General features: G+C 34.2%; 6 protein-coding genes across 7 annotated transcripts; 4 read left to right on the plus strand and 2 right to left on the minus strand.

Moving 5' to 3' along the window:
• The first annotated feature begins 28 nt into the window (after nt 1-28).
• Nucleotides 29-874, plus strand: LOC123309160 (signal peptidase complex subunit 3). The gene is made up of 4 exons (XM_044892128.1): nt 29-254; nt 309-471; nt 552-655; nt 711-874. The coding sequence occupies exons 1-4, from the start codon at nt 112-114 to the stop codon at nt 838-840; spliced, it is 540 nt and encodes a 179-aa protein (XP_044748063.1). The 5' UTR covers nt 29-111; the 3' UTR covers nt 841-874.
• Nucleotides 875-1006: 132 nt separating this feature from the next.
• LOC123309159 (FGFR1 oncogene partner 2 homolog) lies at nt 1007-2195 on the minus strand. Its single transcript, XM_044892127.1, has 4 exons — nt 1852-2195; nt 1618-1796; nt 1362-1560; nt 1007-1291 (listed from the first exon to the last, which is right to left on the minus strand). Exons 1-4 carry the CDS (start codon nt 1984-1986, stop codon nt 1199-1201), a joined length of 606 nt encoding a protein of 201 aa, XP_044748062.1. The 5' UTR covers nt 1987-2195; the 3' UTR covers nt 1007-1198.
• Nucleotides 2196-2273: 78 nt separating this feature from the next.
• On the plus strand, nt 2274-6412 carry LOC123309158 (regulator of telomere elongation helicase 1 homolog). 2 transcript variants are annotated; one of them, XM_044892125.1, is made up of 11 exons: nt 2274-3142; nt 3299-3539; nt 3596-3924; nt 4080-4268; nt 4345-4457; nt 4587-4793; nt 4846-5266; nt 5318-5557; nt 5616-5866; nt 5967-6051; nt 6111-6412. In XM_044892125.1, exons 1-11 carry the CDS (start codon nt 2672-2674, stop codon nt 6321-6323), a joined length of 2760 nt encoding a protein of 919 aa, XP_044748060.1. In that variant the 5' UTR covers nt 2274-2671; the 3' UTR covers nt 6324-6412. The 2 variants fall into 2 exon arrangements, with proteins under 2 accessions (XP_044748060.1, XP_044748061.1); XM_044892126.1 differs by having other exon boundaries at nt 6255-6412.
• Nucleotides 6413-7855: 1443 nt separating this feature from the next.
• Nucleotides 7856-9157, plus strand: LOC123310005 (triosephosphate isomerase). Its single transcript, XM_044893361.1, has 4 exons — nt 7856-8017; nt 8083-8354; nt 8411-8654; nt 8720-9157. The coding sequence occupies exons 2-4, from the start codon at nt 8132-8134 to the stop codon at nt 9027-9029; spliced, it is 777 nt and encodes a 258-aa protein (XP_044749296.1). The 5' UTR covers nt 7856-8017; nt 8083-8131; the 3' UTR covers nt 9030-9157.
• An 861-nt stretch (nt 9158-10018) lies between these two features.
• LOC123310006 (lysozyme C-1-like) lies at nt 10019-10769 on the plus strand. The gene is made up of 2 exons (XM_044893362.1): nt 10019-10187; nt 10327-10769. The coding sequence occupies exons 1-2, from the start codon at nt 10061-10063 to the stop codon at nt 10629-10631; spliced, it is 432 nt and encodes a 143-aa protein (XP_044749297.1). The 5' UTR covers nt 10019-10060; the 3' UTR covers nt 10632-10769.
• Nucleotides 10687-13851, minus strand: LOC123310004 (bestrophin-2-like). The gene is made up of 10 exons (XM_044893360.1): nt 13699-13851; nt 13536-13646; nt 13249-13420; nt 12987-13186; nt 12523-12691; nt 12241-12465; nt 11867-12070; nt 11792-11813; nt 11035-11138; nt 10687-10965 (listed from the first exon to the last, which is right to left on the minus strand). Exons 1-10 carry the CDS (start codon nt 13770-13772, stop codon nt 10813-10815), a joined length of 1434 nt encoding a protein of 477 aa, XP_044749295.1. The 5' UTR covers nt 13773-13851; the 3' UTR covers nt 10687-10812.
• Nucleotides 13852-13872: the final 21 nt, after the last annotated feature.

The following is a 13872-nucleotide window of genomic DNA, read 5'->3' on the forward strand; positions in this document are numbered from 1 at the left end:
TGGTCAAGTAGACGTGGCTACAGAGCCTCACTAACATCAGTCTCTAGTTAGGTGTCAAAGTTATTGAATTAGGTTAAAAAAAAATATTTAGAGAATTGAATTCAAACAAAAATGCATTCTTTTCTGCAGAGGGGTAATGCCCTATTAGCTTATACTTTAAGTGTACTAGCATGTTTGACTTTTGGTTGCTTTATCTCAACAGTGTTTTTGAATTATAAAACTGAAGCTGATATAAGTACTGTTAAAATAGTGGTGTAAGTTGAAAATCTACCTAGTTTTCAGCCTCATCGGTAAATTTTCTGTTGTAGTAAGAATGTTCCAGACTATAGTGCGTCTAGAGAAAAGAATGATTTAGGATTTTTAACGCTTGATTTGCAAACAGACCTTTCTCATCTGTTCAACTGGAATGTCAAGCAACTATTTCTCTATTTAACTGCAGAGTATGAAACTGTAAACAATAAGCTGAATCAGGTATCAATATGAAGTAGACCAAATAATAATTGAGGGCCTATAAACAACGAACATTTTCAAAAATAAAATTAATTTTGTAGGTCGTTCTGTGGGATAAAATCATTTTGAGAGGGGAAAATGCCAAATTGAATTACAAAAATATGAACACAAAGTACTATTTCTGGGATGATGGAAATGGTTTGAGGTAAAATTGCCATACTCGTGCTACAGAAAAAAATTTTAATTGATATTTGTTTCAGAGGTAACAAAAATATCACTCTCACATTATCTTGGAATATAATTCCTAATGCTGGATTTTTACCAAATATTTTTGCTCAAGGATCTCACTCTTTCAAATTCCCTGTGGAATATACTACATCCAGAATGTAAATTTTTTTTCTGAATAAAAATTTGAAATAGAAAAGGTCCTTCTTTTTCAATGAGAGAATAAAAAAACTCTAGTTTCCACACCAAAAAATTAAAATTTAATAAAATTGTTAATTTTATTTTTTCAGTAAGTCTGAAATACGGGAATATAGATAATAATTGGACTATACTTATTGAAATCCTTTAAATAAATTAAATTGCAATAATAATTCATTATTTGTGCAAAATTTAAATATTGATAAGAAATACAGAAACTATAAATTTATAAATAAGTAATACTAATAATACACTTAATGAGCATCTGATTTTCACCAGCTTATAATACATAATTAGATCACCATAAAATATTATAACTTAGTACTCAAGTCATTGGTTCTGTTTGAATATTTTTGTCTTCCATTGGTAACTTCATTGAACCATATTGGTTAGATATTCCAAGTACTTCCCTTAAACCCTGCAAATTGTCAGTTTATAAGAAAAATTGACTCTGTTGCGTAAATCAGCCTATTAACTTGAGAAAATACCTTATTCTCAGTAGAAAGTTTTGTGACTTTTTCAATGTCAGCAATACAATTATCTTCTCCTAATTCTGCTGCTTTCTGCATAACAGCAGCCATTTCTTGAATTTTTTCAGCTTGTTTCCTTATTATATTATGATATTCATTGTTCTGCAGATTTTTGAAGTTAATCCTGGTTTTATATATTTTTTCAGTAGTATGCTGCCTAAAATACAATTACAGATGAAAATTAGAGAAAAGAGGTAACATCAAAGTGAGTCACCTATATTTGAACATGATATGTTCTAAGGTAGTTTGGTACTCTTCTAATGCAGCTCGTAACTCTCTATTTTCTTGTTGAATTTCTTTCAGGTGTCTATTTTCCTTTTGAATGTTTGCTATTAATTGAGAGTGAGGCTTTTGGTTCGCAACATCATTCAAATGTTCTACATCTTCCTGAAACTATATTAGATTCATGAAGATACTGAAAATAGAATATTGATCTTTTCTTTATAACCTGCTTCATAGCATCAATTTTCTGATGAATTTGATTAGTTTCACTCAACAAAGTATCAGCAATTTCATCTTCCTCCTCCAATCTTTTTGCCAATCTCGTAGCATTACATATAACTTGTTGTAAAGTGAGAGACATTTTTTTAATATTTCAATAAATGTTGATTCCACTATTTCAGAAGAGTTCTCCGAGAATTAATTGACAATTATATAACGCAAATCACAGTTTCATGTAGTTTTAATTCTGAAATGGGATCATTCATAATAAATGAGGAAAATATTGTCACAAAAATTCGAATAAGCAACAAAAAACACGTCTACGTCTTATTATCATAGAATTTTAATGAACTCATAGAGAATGTCTATCTTTTCTATGTCTGATATCTCATTGACACCTAACCTAAGAATGCACTGCGCAGAACATCAAATAACTTTTTGTGTTTGAATCAACTGTTGTTCTGTGCTTGTGCTATCAAATTTTTTGAATTAGTTTTCTCTTCTCTTGGATAAATTTTCCTTTTTTGTCCCATACGATACCACAAAAGAGAAGCAGAGAGCTTTCGATATTAACATTATCCCATACATTATCATTGCAACCAAATTTAATAATGAAATGATAACTCCCGCCAAAATAAAATGAAATAACCTGTATCAGAGTCTGTCCTGTAGTCAAAAAATGTAAATATTGTAAATGCTGTGCCGTGCTAACAAGTAGATAGATACAAATAATAAGCAGTATATTCTTAATCAAAGGGTAAATCTTTATTATAATCTTCAATTTCAATTCGTGTTATGTGTGTGATTTAAATTTCCCCATTGTAACAATGGTAGTGGTGAATATAAATGGTATAGATGTAATTTTCCCTTTCGAACCCTATGAAATCCAAAAAAATTATATGAGTAAAGTGATAGAATGCCTATCAACAGAAAATAATGGAATTTTGGAATCTCCGACTGGTACAGGAAAAACTTTATCACTCTTATGTTCTACATTAGCATGGCTCGAAGCCAAAAAGGCTCAATTACAGTTAGAACGGGGTATGCTTGAAAATCAGGATGATGATTTTTTGAAGAGGCTCAATGAGCAATTGGGAATGAAAAGTGGAAGAAGTGGAAAATCATTTCTTGGTGTACCAACTATAATCTATGCTTCGAGAACACATACACAACTAACACAAGCAGTGGGTGAAATGAAGATGACCGCTTATAATCATATGAAGGCTTGTGTGATAGGTTCTAGAGAACAAATGTGCATTCATCCAGAAGTTGTCAGGGAACAGAATAATCAGACAAAGGTGAGTTAGTGTGAAATCTTATATCCCAGGTAGTCTGTAGGTTTATACATGGACATTTCCTGTACAATTGATACCACTTGGTATAATTTATTAAATTCAAGGAATAGAAAATAATCTAATGAACTATTAACAATATTACTTGAATATTTGTTTTAGATTACGATGTGTAATCTCAAAACAAAAACAAGGACTTGCAATTTTTATAATAACTTACAAAAGAAAAAAGAAGACCCACAAATAAGGAATATAAATATTGTTGATATTGAAGATTTGGTAGCATTGGGAAAATCTCATAGATTTTGCCCTTATTTCATGGCAAAAGAATTCAAATCAAATTCTGACATCGTATTCATGCCATACAATTATCTATTAGAGCCTAGATTCAGGAAAACATTAGGTGAGGTACCAATTATATTTTTACATAACTTTCCTCACTCACATGTATTCTCTCAGGTATCGAACTAGCAAACAATATCATTATATTAGATGAAGCGCATAATGTAGAAAAAATGTGTGAGGAATCAGCATCCTTGCAATTAAAATCAACCGATATAGCTCTAGCTATCGAGGAAGTTACAACAATTATGAAAATGCTCACCGAACAACCAGCGGTATTCGATGATGAAAATACATCCAGGGATTTTTCTGCCGATGATCTGATAATACTCAAACAAATCCTTCTAGATTTAGAAAAAGAACTGGATGCAATTACATTGAGTAAGAATCCTGAGGGTACAACATTTGGTGGAAACTTTATTTTCGAGCTGTTGACTAAAGCGGGGGTGAGTCAATATTTCAATTCTGTACTTTTAATGCAAACCATATTATAAGGGGTGTCCCACCGGGAGAGCACCAAAACTTTAGGGAAATGTATATTGGATATCGAGTTTGACCAGAGAGCCAAACGTGATTACAATTTATGTAATTATTATTTTAGATAAAACAAGAAAACCATCAGATAATTATCGTTCTGCTTGAAAAATTAGTGGAGTTTTTGAGTGTAGCTGCGGAAGATGGTCCTTTTAAAAGGAGGGGAAATGCACTGAAACTAATTGAAGATGCTCTGAGGGTTATATTCCTGGATAATTCTGCTCAATATAAACAAAGGGTTGATAAATGTTATAAGGTGAAAGAACATTGCTTTATATTCAAATCGTTGATTCGGTGTATTTGAATAAAATCATCATCACATAGGTTTTTAGGTTCACATAATCGTTGAAGAGCCAAAAAAGAAAGAAAACAATTCTTGGTTTTCAAAAAAGAGTAAAGATTCTTGCAGAGTTTTGAGCTACTGGTGTTTCAGTCCAGGTTTCGGGTAAGTTTAATCAGCTAAAACCTGCCTCTATCTATAAGTTTGATGATTCCTCAAATTTTTCACACTTAATTTCATGTTTCTCAGTTTATTTTTCAAATTAATGCAAAAGTTTAAATGTGGGTGTTTCAGAATGAAAATGCTTCTTGATGAAGGTGTACGCTGCTGTATTCTCACCAGTGGTACATTAGCACCTTTGAAACCATTAATCACTGAATTGGAATTCCAAAATCCCGTCCACTTAGAAAACCCCCATGTTGTCCAAGATACTCAGCTTTGCGTGAGGATTATATCTAACGGTCCCGATAACGAGAGGTTGACCTGTTCTTTCCAAAATAGGTTAGTAAAATCACATGTGGGCAACTTTGAAGGCTATTAAGTTTGTTTTTAGGGATAACGAAAATTATTTGAGGTCTTTAGGGTATACAATAATGAACATGACCCGACTTATACCTAACGGTCTATTGATCTTCTTTCCCTCGTACCCTATCATGAACAAATGTATGGAGTATTGGCAGAACCATGGAATTTGGAGCAGTATAACGAATTTAAAATCAATATACACCGAACCCAGGGACAAAGTATCATTTTCTAATGCAATGACTGAATATTATGATAAAATCAGAGATCCAACTGCTAAGGGAGCGATATTTATGGGTGTTTGTAGGGGAAAAATATCGGAAGGGTTGGATTTTGCAGATCTGAATGGACGAGGTGTGATAATTGTCGGACTGCCTTTTCCACCCCTGAAAGATCCCCGTGTAATATTGAAAAAGAGGTATTTGGACAATTGTAGATCGACAAATCAGGAGGTAAGTCTGGAAAATATAAAAATTTCTCGATTGACAATTTATTTTCAATAGTATATAGGGGGAGATAAGTGGTATACTCTGGAAGCCTGTAGGGCGGTTAATCAAGCAATAGGAAGAGTAATAAGACATAGAAATGACTATGGGGCCATTTTATTACTGGATGAACGTTTTAAGAACCCTAACATCCAATCCCAACTATCTTCATGGCTGAGAGACAGAATAAAAATCGTTCAAAATTTCGGAGAAATAACTAGGGATCTTAGGTTGTTTTATAAGCACGCATCCGAAAAGGTAGAGTGTTCATACTGCCTAAGTGAGAGGAATATTAACAATACATTTTTCTTCCTAGTTTCCCCTTTGTAACAACAAAAAAGCTACAGCAGGTCTTCCAAAGGAGTTGAGGAGTGAAACTCAACAATCACATTCCTTCAGCAACGCTTACAATTGCTTTCAGTTCAGTTCTGACGGTAGTAGTTCAAACCAGCAATCCTCAAGTAATTCGCTTGGGGAAAGTAGCTCTTCTACAAGCTCGATGTTGGAAGGTTACAGAAAGAGAGTAGGTGCACAAATAGGCGGAATCGCCAAGAAAATGAAGATTAGGTGCGTATTTGTTGATTGGAGACTTCCATTTCACTCTAGGGTGAAGTAGAATTCCAGGATTGTTTTTAGTTTGGAACGAACGATTTCTTCCTTATTACAGATTAGTACCAAATCCCACAGTAGAAAATACTAAGGAAGAAGAGAATGAAGCAGTTTCTGAAAGTACCAAAGAATATATTGCAATGGTATTTCTAACATTTCTTATATATTATTTGTTTTTCTATTAATTAAATATGTTTTATAGGTTCGTAAGGCTTTTGATGTAAAAACCTTCAAAGAATTCGTTGCGATATTGCAAGCATACAAACAAAATAAGAATTTAGATGAATTGAAGAATAGGCTTGATGAAATTTTTAAATCTAGGCATAATTTGAGATATCTTTTACAGGGAGTGGAAAAATATGTGGATAAAGATCAGAAAGAGGAATTCAGAATCTTCTGGGAACAGTCCAGATGAATGTTTTACAATGTTTTTTTTTTCTTGTAAATAGAACGAAATATTTATTTTTTGAGTTTTAACTAATATACTTACTTCAGGAATTTCAAGGACATTTTTGTTGATACCTATATCTACTGACAAGTTGACATGTTGACAAGAAGAGTTTATTCCTATTTCAGGAATATCTTAGACCCATGAAAAAGAATTGGGTTTACTTGAAAATAAAAATTCTACCAATAAAAAATTTAAGGCATAGATAACCAAGTAGACTGCGCTGCATTGATCAGTTTTGACTAATAGTAAAGAGAGCCTGCTTATATCTGGAGCGATGTTTGCGCATGCCTAGATTTATAACCTCAAAATCGTGACTTACAGTGTCAGGACACTAATGAAAAGTCAACATCGTTGGTTAAGAGCTGTCAAACTTACACACCAGCTCTGAAAAACGCTTCACCTGCCCTAGGGCTACCCAGGATTTGGAGAGGGCGCTTTACAGTGCGCTATCTATCAGTGAATTCTGAGAGAGGTCTTTAGAGGCGTCCCCAAAAAGGGACCTGTCTCTGGGCCTAAAATATGCAGTATATACTCTGGAATCCCTCTTGAAAGCCTGTCTAATGGCATTGCATAAGAACAGGTTGTCTCGATACAATGATACTGGTTTGAATGTCTTTTGTTGAAATCCATTGGCAAACTCGTAGTCTGGTAAATTTAACCCTTAATAACCTGAGTTATGATCACTATTCTAATTGAATAAATATTCTTTATAGAGTGTACAAGACAAAAACAACTCAATTTCTGTTTGAAAATTGTATAGTTTTTGTTTGAGAAAAATGGTGTTACATATATGTAACGCTAATAGCTACAGTTACTGAGAAATAAAATAGATTTGCCAGTGAAATTTGCGTTACATATGTGTAACACTAGGTTATTATGGGTTAAACGAACCTCGAATAGTCAGAATAAGCCACTGCCAAACAGATTTGGAGGGTTAAAATCAAAGATATTACACACACATGTGTAATATCTTTGGTTAAAATGGATCATTATCCCTGATGGAAAATTTCAGTTTTCAAATCTTGATTTTCTATGTATCTTGCCAAATATTTCTTAATTCTGTGTGAATGTTTGAAAAATTTGAATAGTCAAAAAGACATTCAACTAAATTATCTGTAAATAGTTTCTACGAACCATATTATACAATTTTATTTAAATTTTAAAGCATCAAAATGTCGAAGAGAGAATGTTCCCAAGATTGGTGAGTGAAGAAAATATTTTATCTTATAAAAAGTAGATATATATAATTTGGGGCGCTTCTGATTTGTTTAGGCATCAGCTTTCTTCGTGAGGCGATCAATTTATAAAGGATTGAAGCTGTAAAGCTTCAATAGTTATAATTTATAGGGGATCCATTTCTCATAACTGTTTATTTTGCAAAAATATGGATACAGTTCTATTCAAAAAAGCGGAATAATAATTTATGTAGTGAATTCGATGCATTTTTTTCAGTATTACATCAGAAACCTCGTAAAGAGATGTGTTCACTCAAAAACGCATCACTTGATGCGGTGTGTAACCTAACATTTCACATTCTAAAAACTGACCTTCAAAAGTCCTTGGGTTGGGGTTAGTTATCTTTTTTTAGTATTTTTATATAAGATTCTTTGCTCATACAATACCTGCTTTCTATCTTCTTGAGGTTCTTCAACTTATTGGTGAGTTTATCGAAAGCTGAGTCGAAATCTACATAAAAATCAAAATCTGTTTATTTGAATTCTAGTGCTGGGAAATCTTTGGCTGCTCAAAAACTCAAACTAGGCGGAGGAGCAATGGAGCGAACATTTATTGTGGGGGGCAACTGGAAAATGAATGGAGATCGGAAGGGTATCGATGAAATCATAAAATTTTTAAGAGCTGGTAGCATTCCAGCAAATAATGAAGTTTATATTGGAGTCCCATCGATTTATCTAGACTACGTTCAACAAAGGAAACCAAAAAATATTGAGGTTGCTGCTCAAAACTGTTACAAGGTAGAAAAGGGTGCCTTCACAGGTGAATAAATTGATCCTCTTGATGTAATGAGAATAATTTTGAAGCTCATATTCCAGGTGAAATATCTCCCGATATGTTGAAAGATCTTGGAGTTAAATGGGTTATATTGGGCCATTCCGAACGTAGAGCAATTTTTGGAGAGAGTGATGAACTTATAGCTGAAAAAACTGCCCACGCTTTAGAGAAAGGTTTGAAAGTTATTCTCTGTGTTGGTGAAACTTTGAATGAGAGGGAGTCTGGTAAAACCAATGAAGTTGTTTTCAGACAAACAAAAGCTGTTGCAGATAAAATAAAGGACTGGTAATTGAAACTGAATGCAGTTATTATCAAGTTGAAAAATTGTATTTTGAATATGGGATTTTTAGGAAAAATGTTGTTATCGCTTATGAACCTGTTTGGGCTATTGGAACTGGCAAAACAGCCACTCCTGAGCAAGCACAAGAAGTTCACGACTCTTTGAGGAAATGGATTGCCGATAATATAAGTAAGGAAGTAGCTGAATCTATAAGGATTCAATATGGTGGTTCTGTCACTGCTGCAAATGCCAAAGAATTGGCAAAGCAAAAAGATATTGATGGATTTTTGGTGGGTGGTGCAAGCTTGAAACCAGAATTTGTAGATATCATCAATGCAAATGCTAAGAAGCCTGAAGAAAGTAAAGAAAGTAAAAAATGATGGAAATAATTATCAGAATATACACCATATCCAAGCAATACCGATAATAATTATGCAAAATTTTATTTCAGATTTATTATAATTTTTTTTATCATAATTGGTTAATTATATATATTTTCTTCAGTTAATGCATCTTTTTTTTACCCCAATCAAAAGAAGATGAAAATTTTGGTCAATTTTCAGTTATTCAACATTTCTAGTTTCAGCTCATGTATTCGCGAAGCTACTAACAATGTCTAAAACATTAGTAATTTTTCAGTCATGATTGCAGAAGGTGTTAAGTCTGCTATATAGCGAAAAAATGTATCATGTTATGTCTCGGATACATCACAAATAAGGATACATAGCTACGACTACAGAACACATGAAAATTTCAATATGAAACAGAGTTGGTTGTCTCTGACCTAGACCATAGTGAATTAAATTATCTATGGGCTAGACTTTACCGGCGGGAAATTTAAATTATCCTCTTGGTTTCTCAGCTACTCTGCTCATAGGTTGTATGCTCATTCAATGTAAATTTACAGCTTATAAATTCAGAATAAGTGATATATAATTTTAACGAATTTTTCCACATCGTGTTTCGAAAAAAATGGAAATCAGGGAATTCATTGCACAGTCTGTGTTTCAAAAGTAGTGTAAATTAATTTGCACCGTCGCGAACTAAAAACTGAACTATTTTATCGCACCAAAAAACTGTGCGGCCTGGAAGAATAGCACATAAAATATACAAATTTTTAGTAGTAAAAAATGACGATATCGTGAAAAATAATTCATTTCTACTTGGGGAAGGCCAAAAGACGAAAACAAAATAGCAAACAACATTATAAATGGTCAAATGGAAGCGGAATTTATGGATTCGAGAAATTGTTTGAATTTTTCCTAGAAAATTCCAAACAATCGAGTTATTTATTTGTGCAAAGCAAATACAATTCCATGTTGACTGAGGAATGCGAATTTCCCAGATAGCGCTTATTATTTAAGTAACCCATGAATAGAATAGTAGCAGTTTAGGTGAAAGTCGTGAAAACATGAAGAATCAAGCTATATTAATTTTTCTCTTGTCTGTTCTGTGGAACCAAACAGAGTCAAAAATTTTCGAAAAATGCGAGTTTGTCAAGAAATTACGGGACTTGAAAGTTCCAGACAATCAACTAGGTAAGTAAAAGGGCATATTTCGAAATTTTTTACTCTTTTGATTGTTTTGAAAAACTTCTGATAGTTTTACCATCCAGAGTGGTTTTTCCTAATCTTATTTGCTTCAACAAGTATAATATCCCCGCTGTTTTTTTTGCAGCGACCTGGACCTGCATAGCAAACTATGAATCGCATTTCGATACGAAAGCAGTAAATTCAAATACAGGAGACTATGGTATACTCCAAATAAGCCATTTATACTGGTGTTCTGACAGTAATACGCCTGGTGGTGATTGCCACACTACATGCAGCCAATTTTTGAATGATGACATCAATGACGATGTTACCTGTGCAAGACATATTTTTGATGTCACACAGAAGCAGTCTGGAAATGGTTTCTCAGCTTGGACAACGTATAATCAATATTGCAAAGGGGATGTTAATAGCTTCACTTCGGGCTGTTGAATATTTCCAACAGATCTTTTTCCATTCGGTAGGATTAAAATAATAAGAAACAGAAAATATTTGAAAAATTTATCACTAACTCTGTAAGATCTTTGTAGATACTTTTTATGAAAACAAAGAAACGAAAATGCACAACAATAATCTCTTTTACCGAGAGGAACGTGATACTATTGAACATTTTTTAGCGTTCTGTTTGTGAGGAACCATTAGCTAGGATACTGAGATAATGGTTCAATTTTTGTGTGCGTTCTTCTTGTCTCCTCCTCCTCAAATCTTCAAACACTTCGCATGGAGGTGGTTTCTTCAGGATAACGTCATCATTGTGCTCAATGTTCTGAAAACGAACCACAAAAACATAACTTTCCATCATGATACAATACCAATTCATTAATTAAATTATTACCTCATCAATCTCATCTGAATCTGGATTATCTCCAATCGTAACACTCTTCAGCATAAATGGAATGTTCCTCATTTCTTCACCTTCGGCTTTATGCATCAATCGTCCTAAAAATTCGATAATGCTGAAGAATGAGTTCATGCCAACGATTTTAGACCATATCACATGGACTATCATCATTGGAGTTTATGCAGCGTCCCTAAGAACTAAGACCTAAGAATGCAAATCTATTGGCTGGTGGCGTTCACGTGATCCTCATCTGTCAATCATTAGTTCCTTTCTTAGGTCTTAGTTCTTAGGAACTCCACCATAAGATTTTTCTAAATTTCAAGAAGAATAGGATTCCTATAAAGTCAAATAGACATGAGAAAACAGTTGGTGTATTTGCGCTGAGTTCCTAAGCACTGAGACCTAAGACTATAAGAAAGAAATCAATCTAATTGATAGGCAAACACCGATCACGTGACCGCCATCTGCCAATGATTGTTCCATTCTTAGGTCTGCGGATAGCGCTACTAAGAATTGAGACCTAAGAAAGGGCCAAGATATGGCGCTCAAGTGTTTGCTATCTATAATTAGATTGGTCAGTTTCTTAGCTCTTAGTCTTAGGTCTCTTAAGGCTCAAGAGCATGAACCCACTATTAACTATTACAGTTAATCCATTTTTTAAATTGTGGAGTAAAAATGCAGCGATATTTAGTTGGAGTGTTACTTATATGAATTCTATTCCTAACGAATATCGATAGTATTGATTTATCACCTCCGCTTTCGTAGGTATTGATCTGAAAAATAGGATTTCTTCAGTTGTAGAAATGAAACATTTCATTGCTTGTACCTCAGGATGCTGCGGTACTACAATTTCCCTATCAAGCTCTGATAGTTTGATGTTTTCCGTTGATGGTATGGGACATCCTTTTCTCCTAGAATCTGCCGATGCCTTAGTGAATGGCAAGGAAACAGGAACGGAATCGTTCCAAAAACGATCTTTGGTAAGCTTGGGTATCTTCTGCGGTATTTTGTCTACTAAGAGGAAAACCACCTTGAAAGAAAATTTTTGTTATGAAAAAAAAACACTGGGAATTATAAATGCAAAAAAGGTAGAGATTTCATTATATGCATGTGAGAGATACAGCGCATTCAAAAGCAGTCAGAAATGTGCTGAAAGATTTGCCCCGGCCGTCAAGGCCTCGAGGTTCAAATTTCTCTTACTTGTATGTGTCGATCTACCATCCACATGATCTCAAAGTCGTCGTCGTCATCCCCAAAAGGATTCACCAGAGTCTCTGCAACTTTCAGCCATCCCATGTAGAAGAAGAATTCCATCACTGGCAGTAGGGGAAAATAGGAACTTATTATATTCTCATTTTTACCATTTATGTGCTGATTTCCAATCACAGAGATGAGAAAGTAGGAATACACGGCTATCGTAACAACCTACAAAAAGTTGAGGAGATCAGAGTCAAAGGAGACTTGAGTTGATGATTGTTTAACCTGAGTATAAACCAATGGAACGCTGATCCAATCGTAGTCGAGGAGTCTGGCGCATTTGTCCCTAAAATCGTTGAGCGCGTCCAAAATTTTTTCAACGCATTCATCGTCTCTTATAAGGCCTTCTTGCCTTGCTCTGATAACTATATTTGAAGCCCAAGCTAACGGCAACCTGAGGAAAAATTTTCAGTATTCTGTCTAAAACTTAGGCGATTGTTACTGAAACATGTTATTCATGGTGCGGCAGAGCCTATTGACGAGTTTCGAGGGGTCATTGCTTAGGTTGTGGTGGGGGCAGGTACGTGCTGAAGGGATCGTTACGTTCCTTAGGACCCAGAGACAACTCTGTTAGGACCTGCACTAGTCTATCTAGTTTACCGTTCGTAAAATTTAAATGAAAGCGTTTTCAACATTTTTTTAGCCCGTTGAAACTCGACAAGCGCCTCTACCGAACTCTGTATAGTTACCAGTATTTGGTATGAGTATATTCATTATCCAGTTCTTCTATTATTTTCTTCTCTTCCTTGTTAATGAGTCCAGCTTCAATCAAGTGATCCAGTGTAGGGAACCGCTTTTTAACTTTTGAGGAAATCATAGTGGAGGTTATGGTGAATGTAGTACAGGCATATCTGACTATAGTTCGTTTGACAGCTCTTGATTTCACATCCTAAAATTTGTTGTGTATACTGCGAATTTCATGAGAACTCTTAGAAAGGGACTAATACTCACTTGACCCTGAATGCTTGCTCCAACTATTATTGCTAAATTGTCAGGAAAAGGTATGGAACTATATTGATCCCACCATCTTTCCATAACTACATCTATGTAGAATCCCAGTACGAAACTCACAGGTATAAGTGACCCATACTGGCTGAAATATTGTACTATTTCTTCGAAATAACTGAAAAATATTTCATATCAAAGTTATGGGTCGAAAAAAATATGTCTTAGAAAGAAATATTGATCTTTATAAGAAAATTGAATTTGGAACTGTGCGGAATCAACAGAAAACTTACGATTTTGCTCTAGCATCCATCGCATAATTGTAGGATAAATTAAGACAGTAGTATATAAAAAGGTACAAAATCAGTTCTGACCACACTATCTTGTAAACACTACCTTTCCATCTGAAAAACAAGTCTTTAAAAAAAAACACCCTTTTTCACAGTTTATCTTCACCTTCCCAAAAGTTTCAAGAAGCTTCCACCAACTCCCGAGCAAGTTATCACTTGGCTCGTGTAGCTCACCGTCATGTTTTACTTTCACAAAAACAGAAATTGAAAAAATTCTACATCCTTATTTATCCACGATATTTACTTTGGTTTTTGTTCGCTATGAAAAGAAATTTGATTG

This window comes from Coccinella septempunctata, chromosome 3 (assembly GCF_907165205.1).
Source record: "Coccinella septempunctata chromosome 3, icCocSept1.1, whole genome shotgun sequence".
Classification (NCBI taxonomy): domain Eukaryota; kingdom Metazoa; phylum Arthropoda; class Insecta; order Coleoptera; family Coccinellidae; genus Coccinella; species Coccinella septempunctata.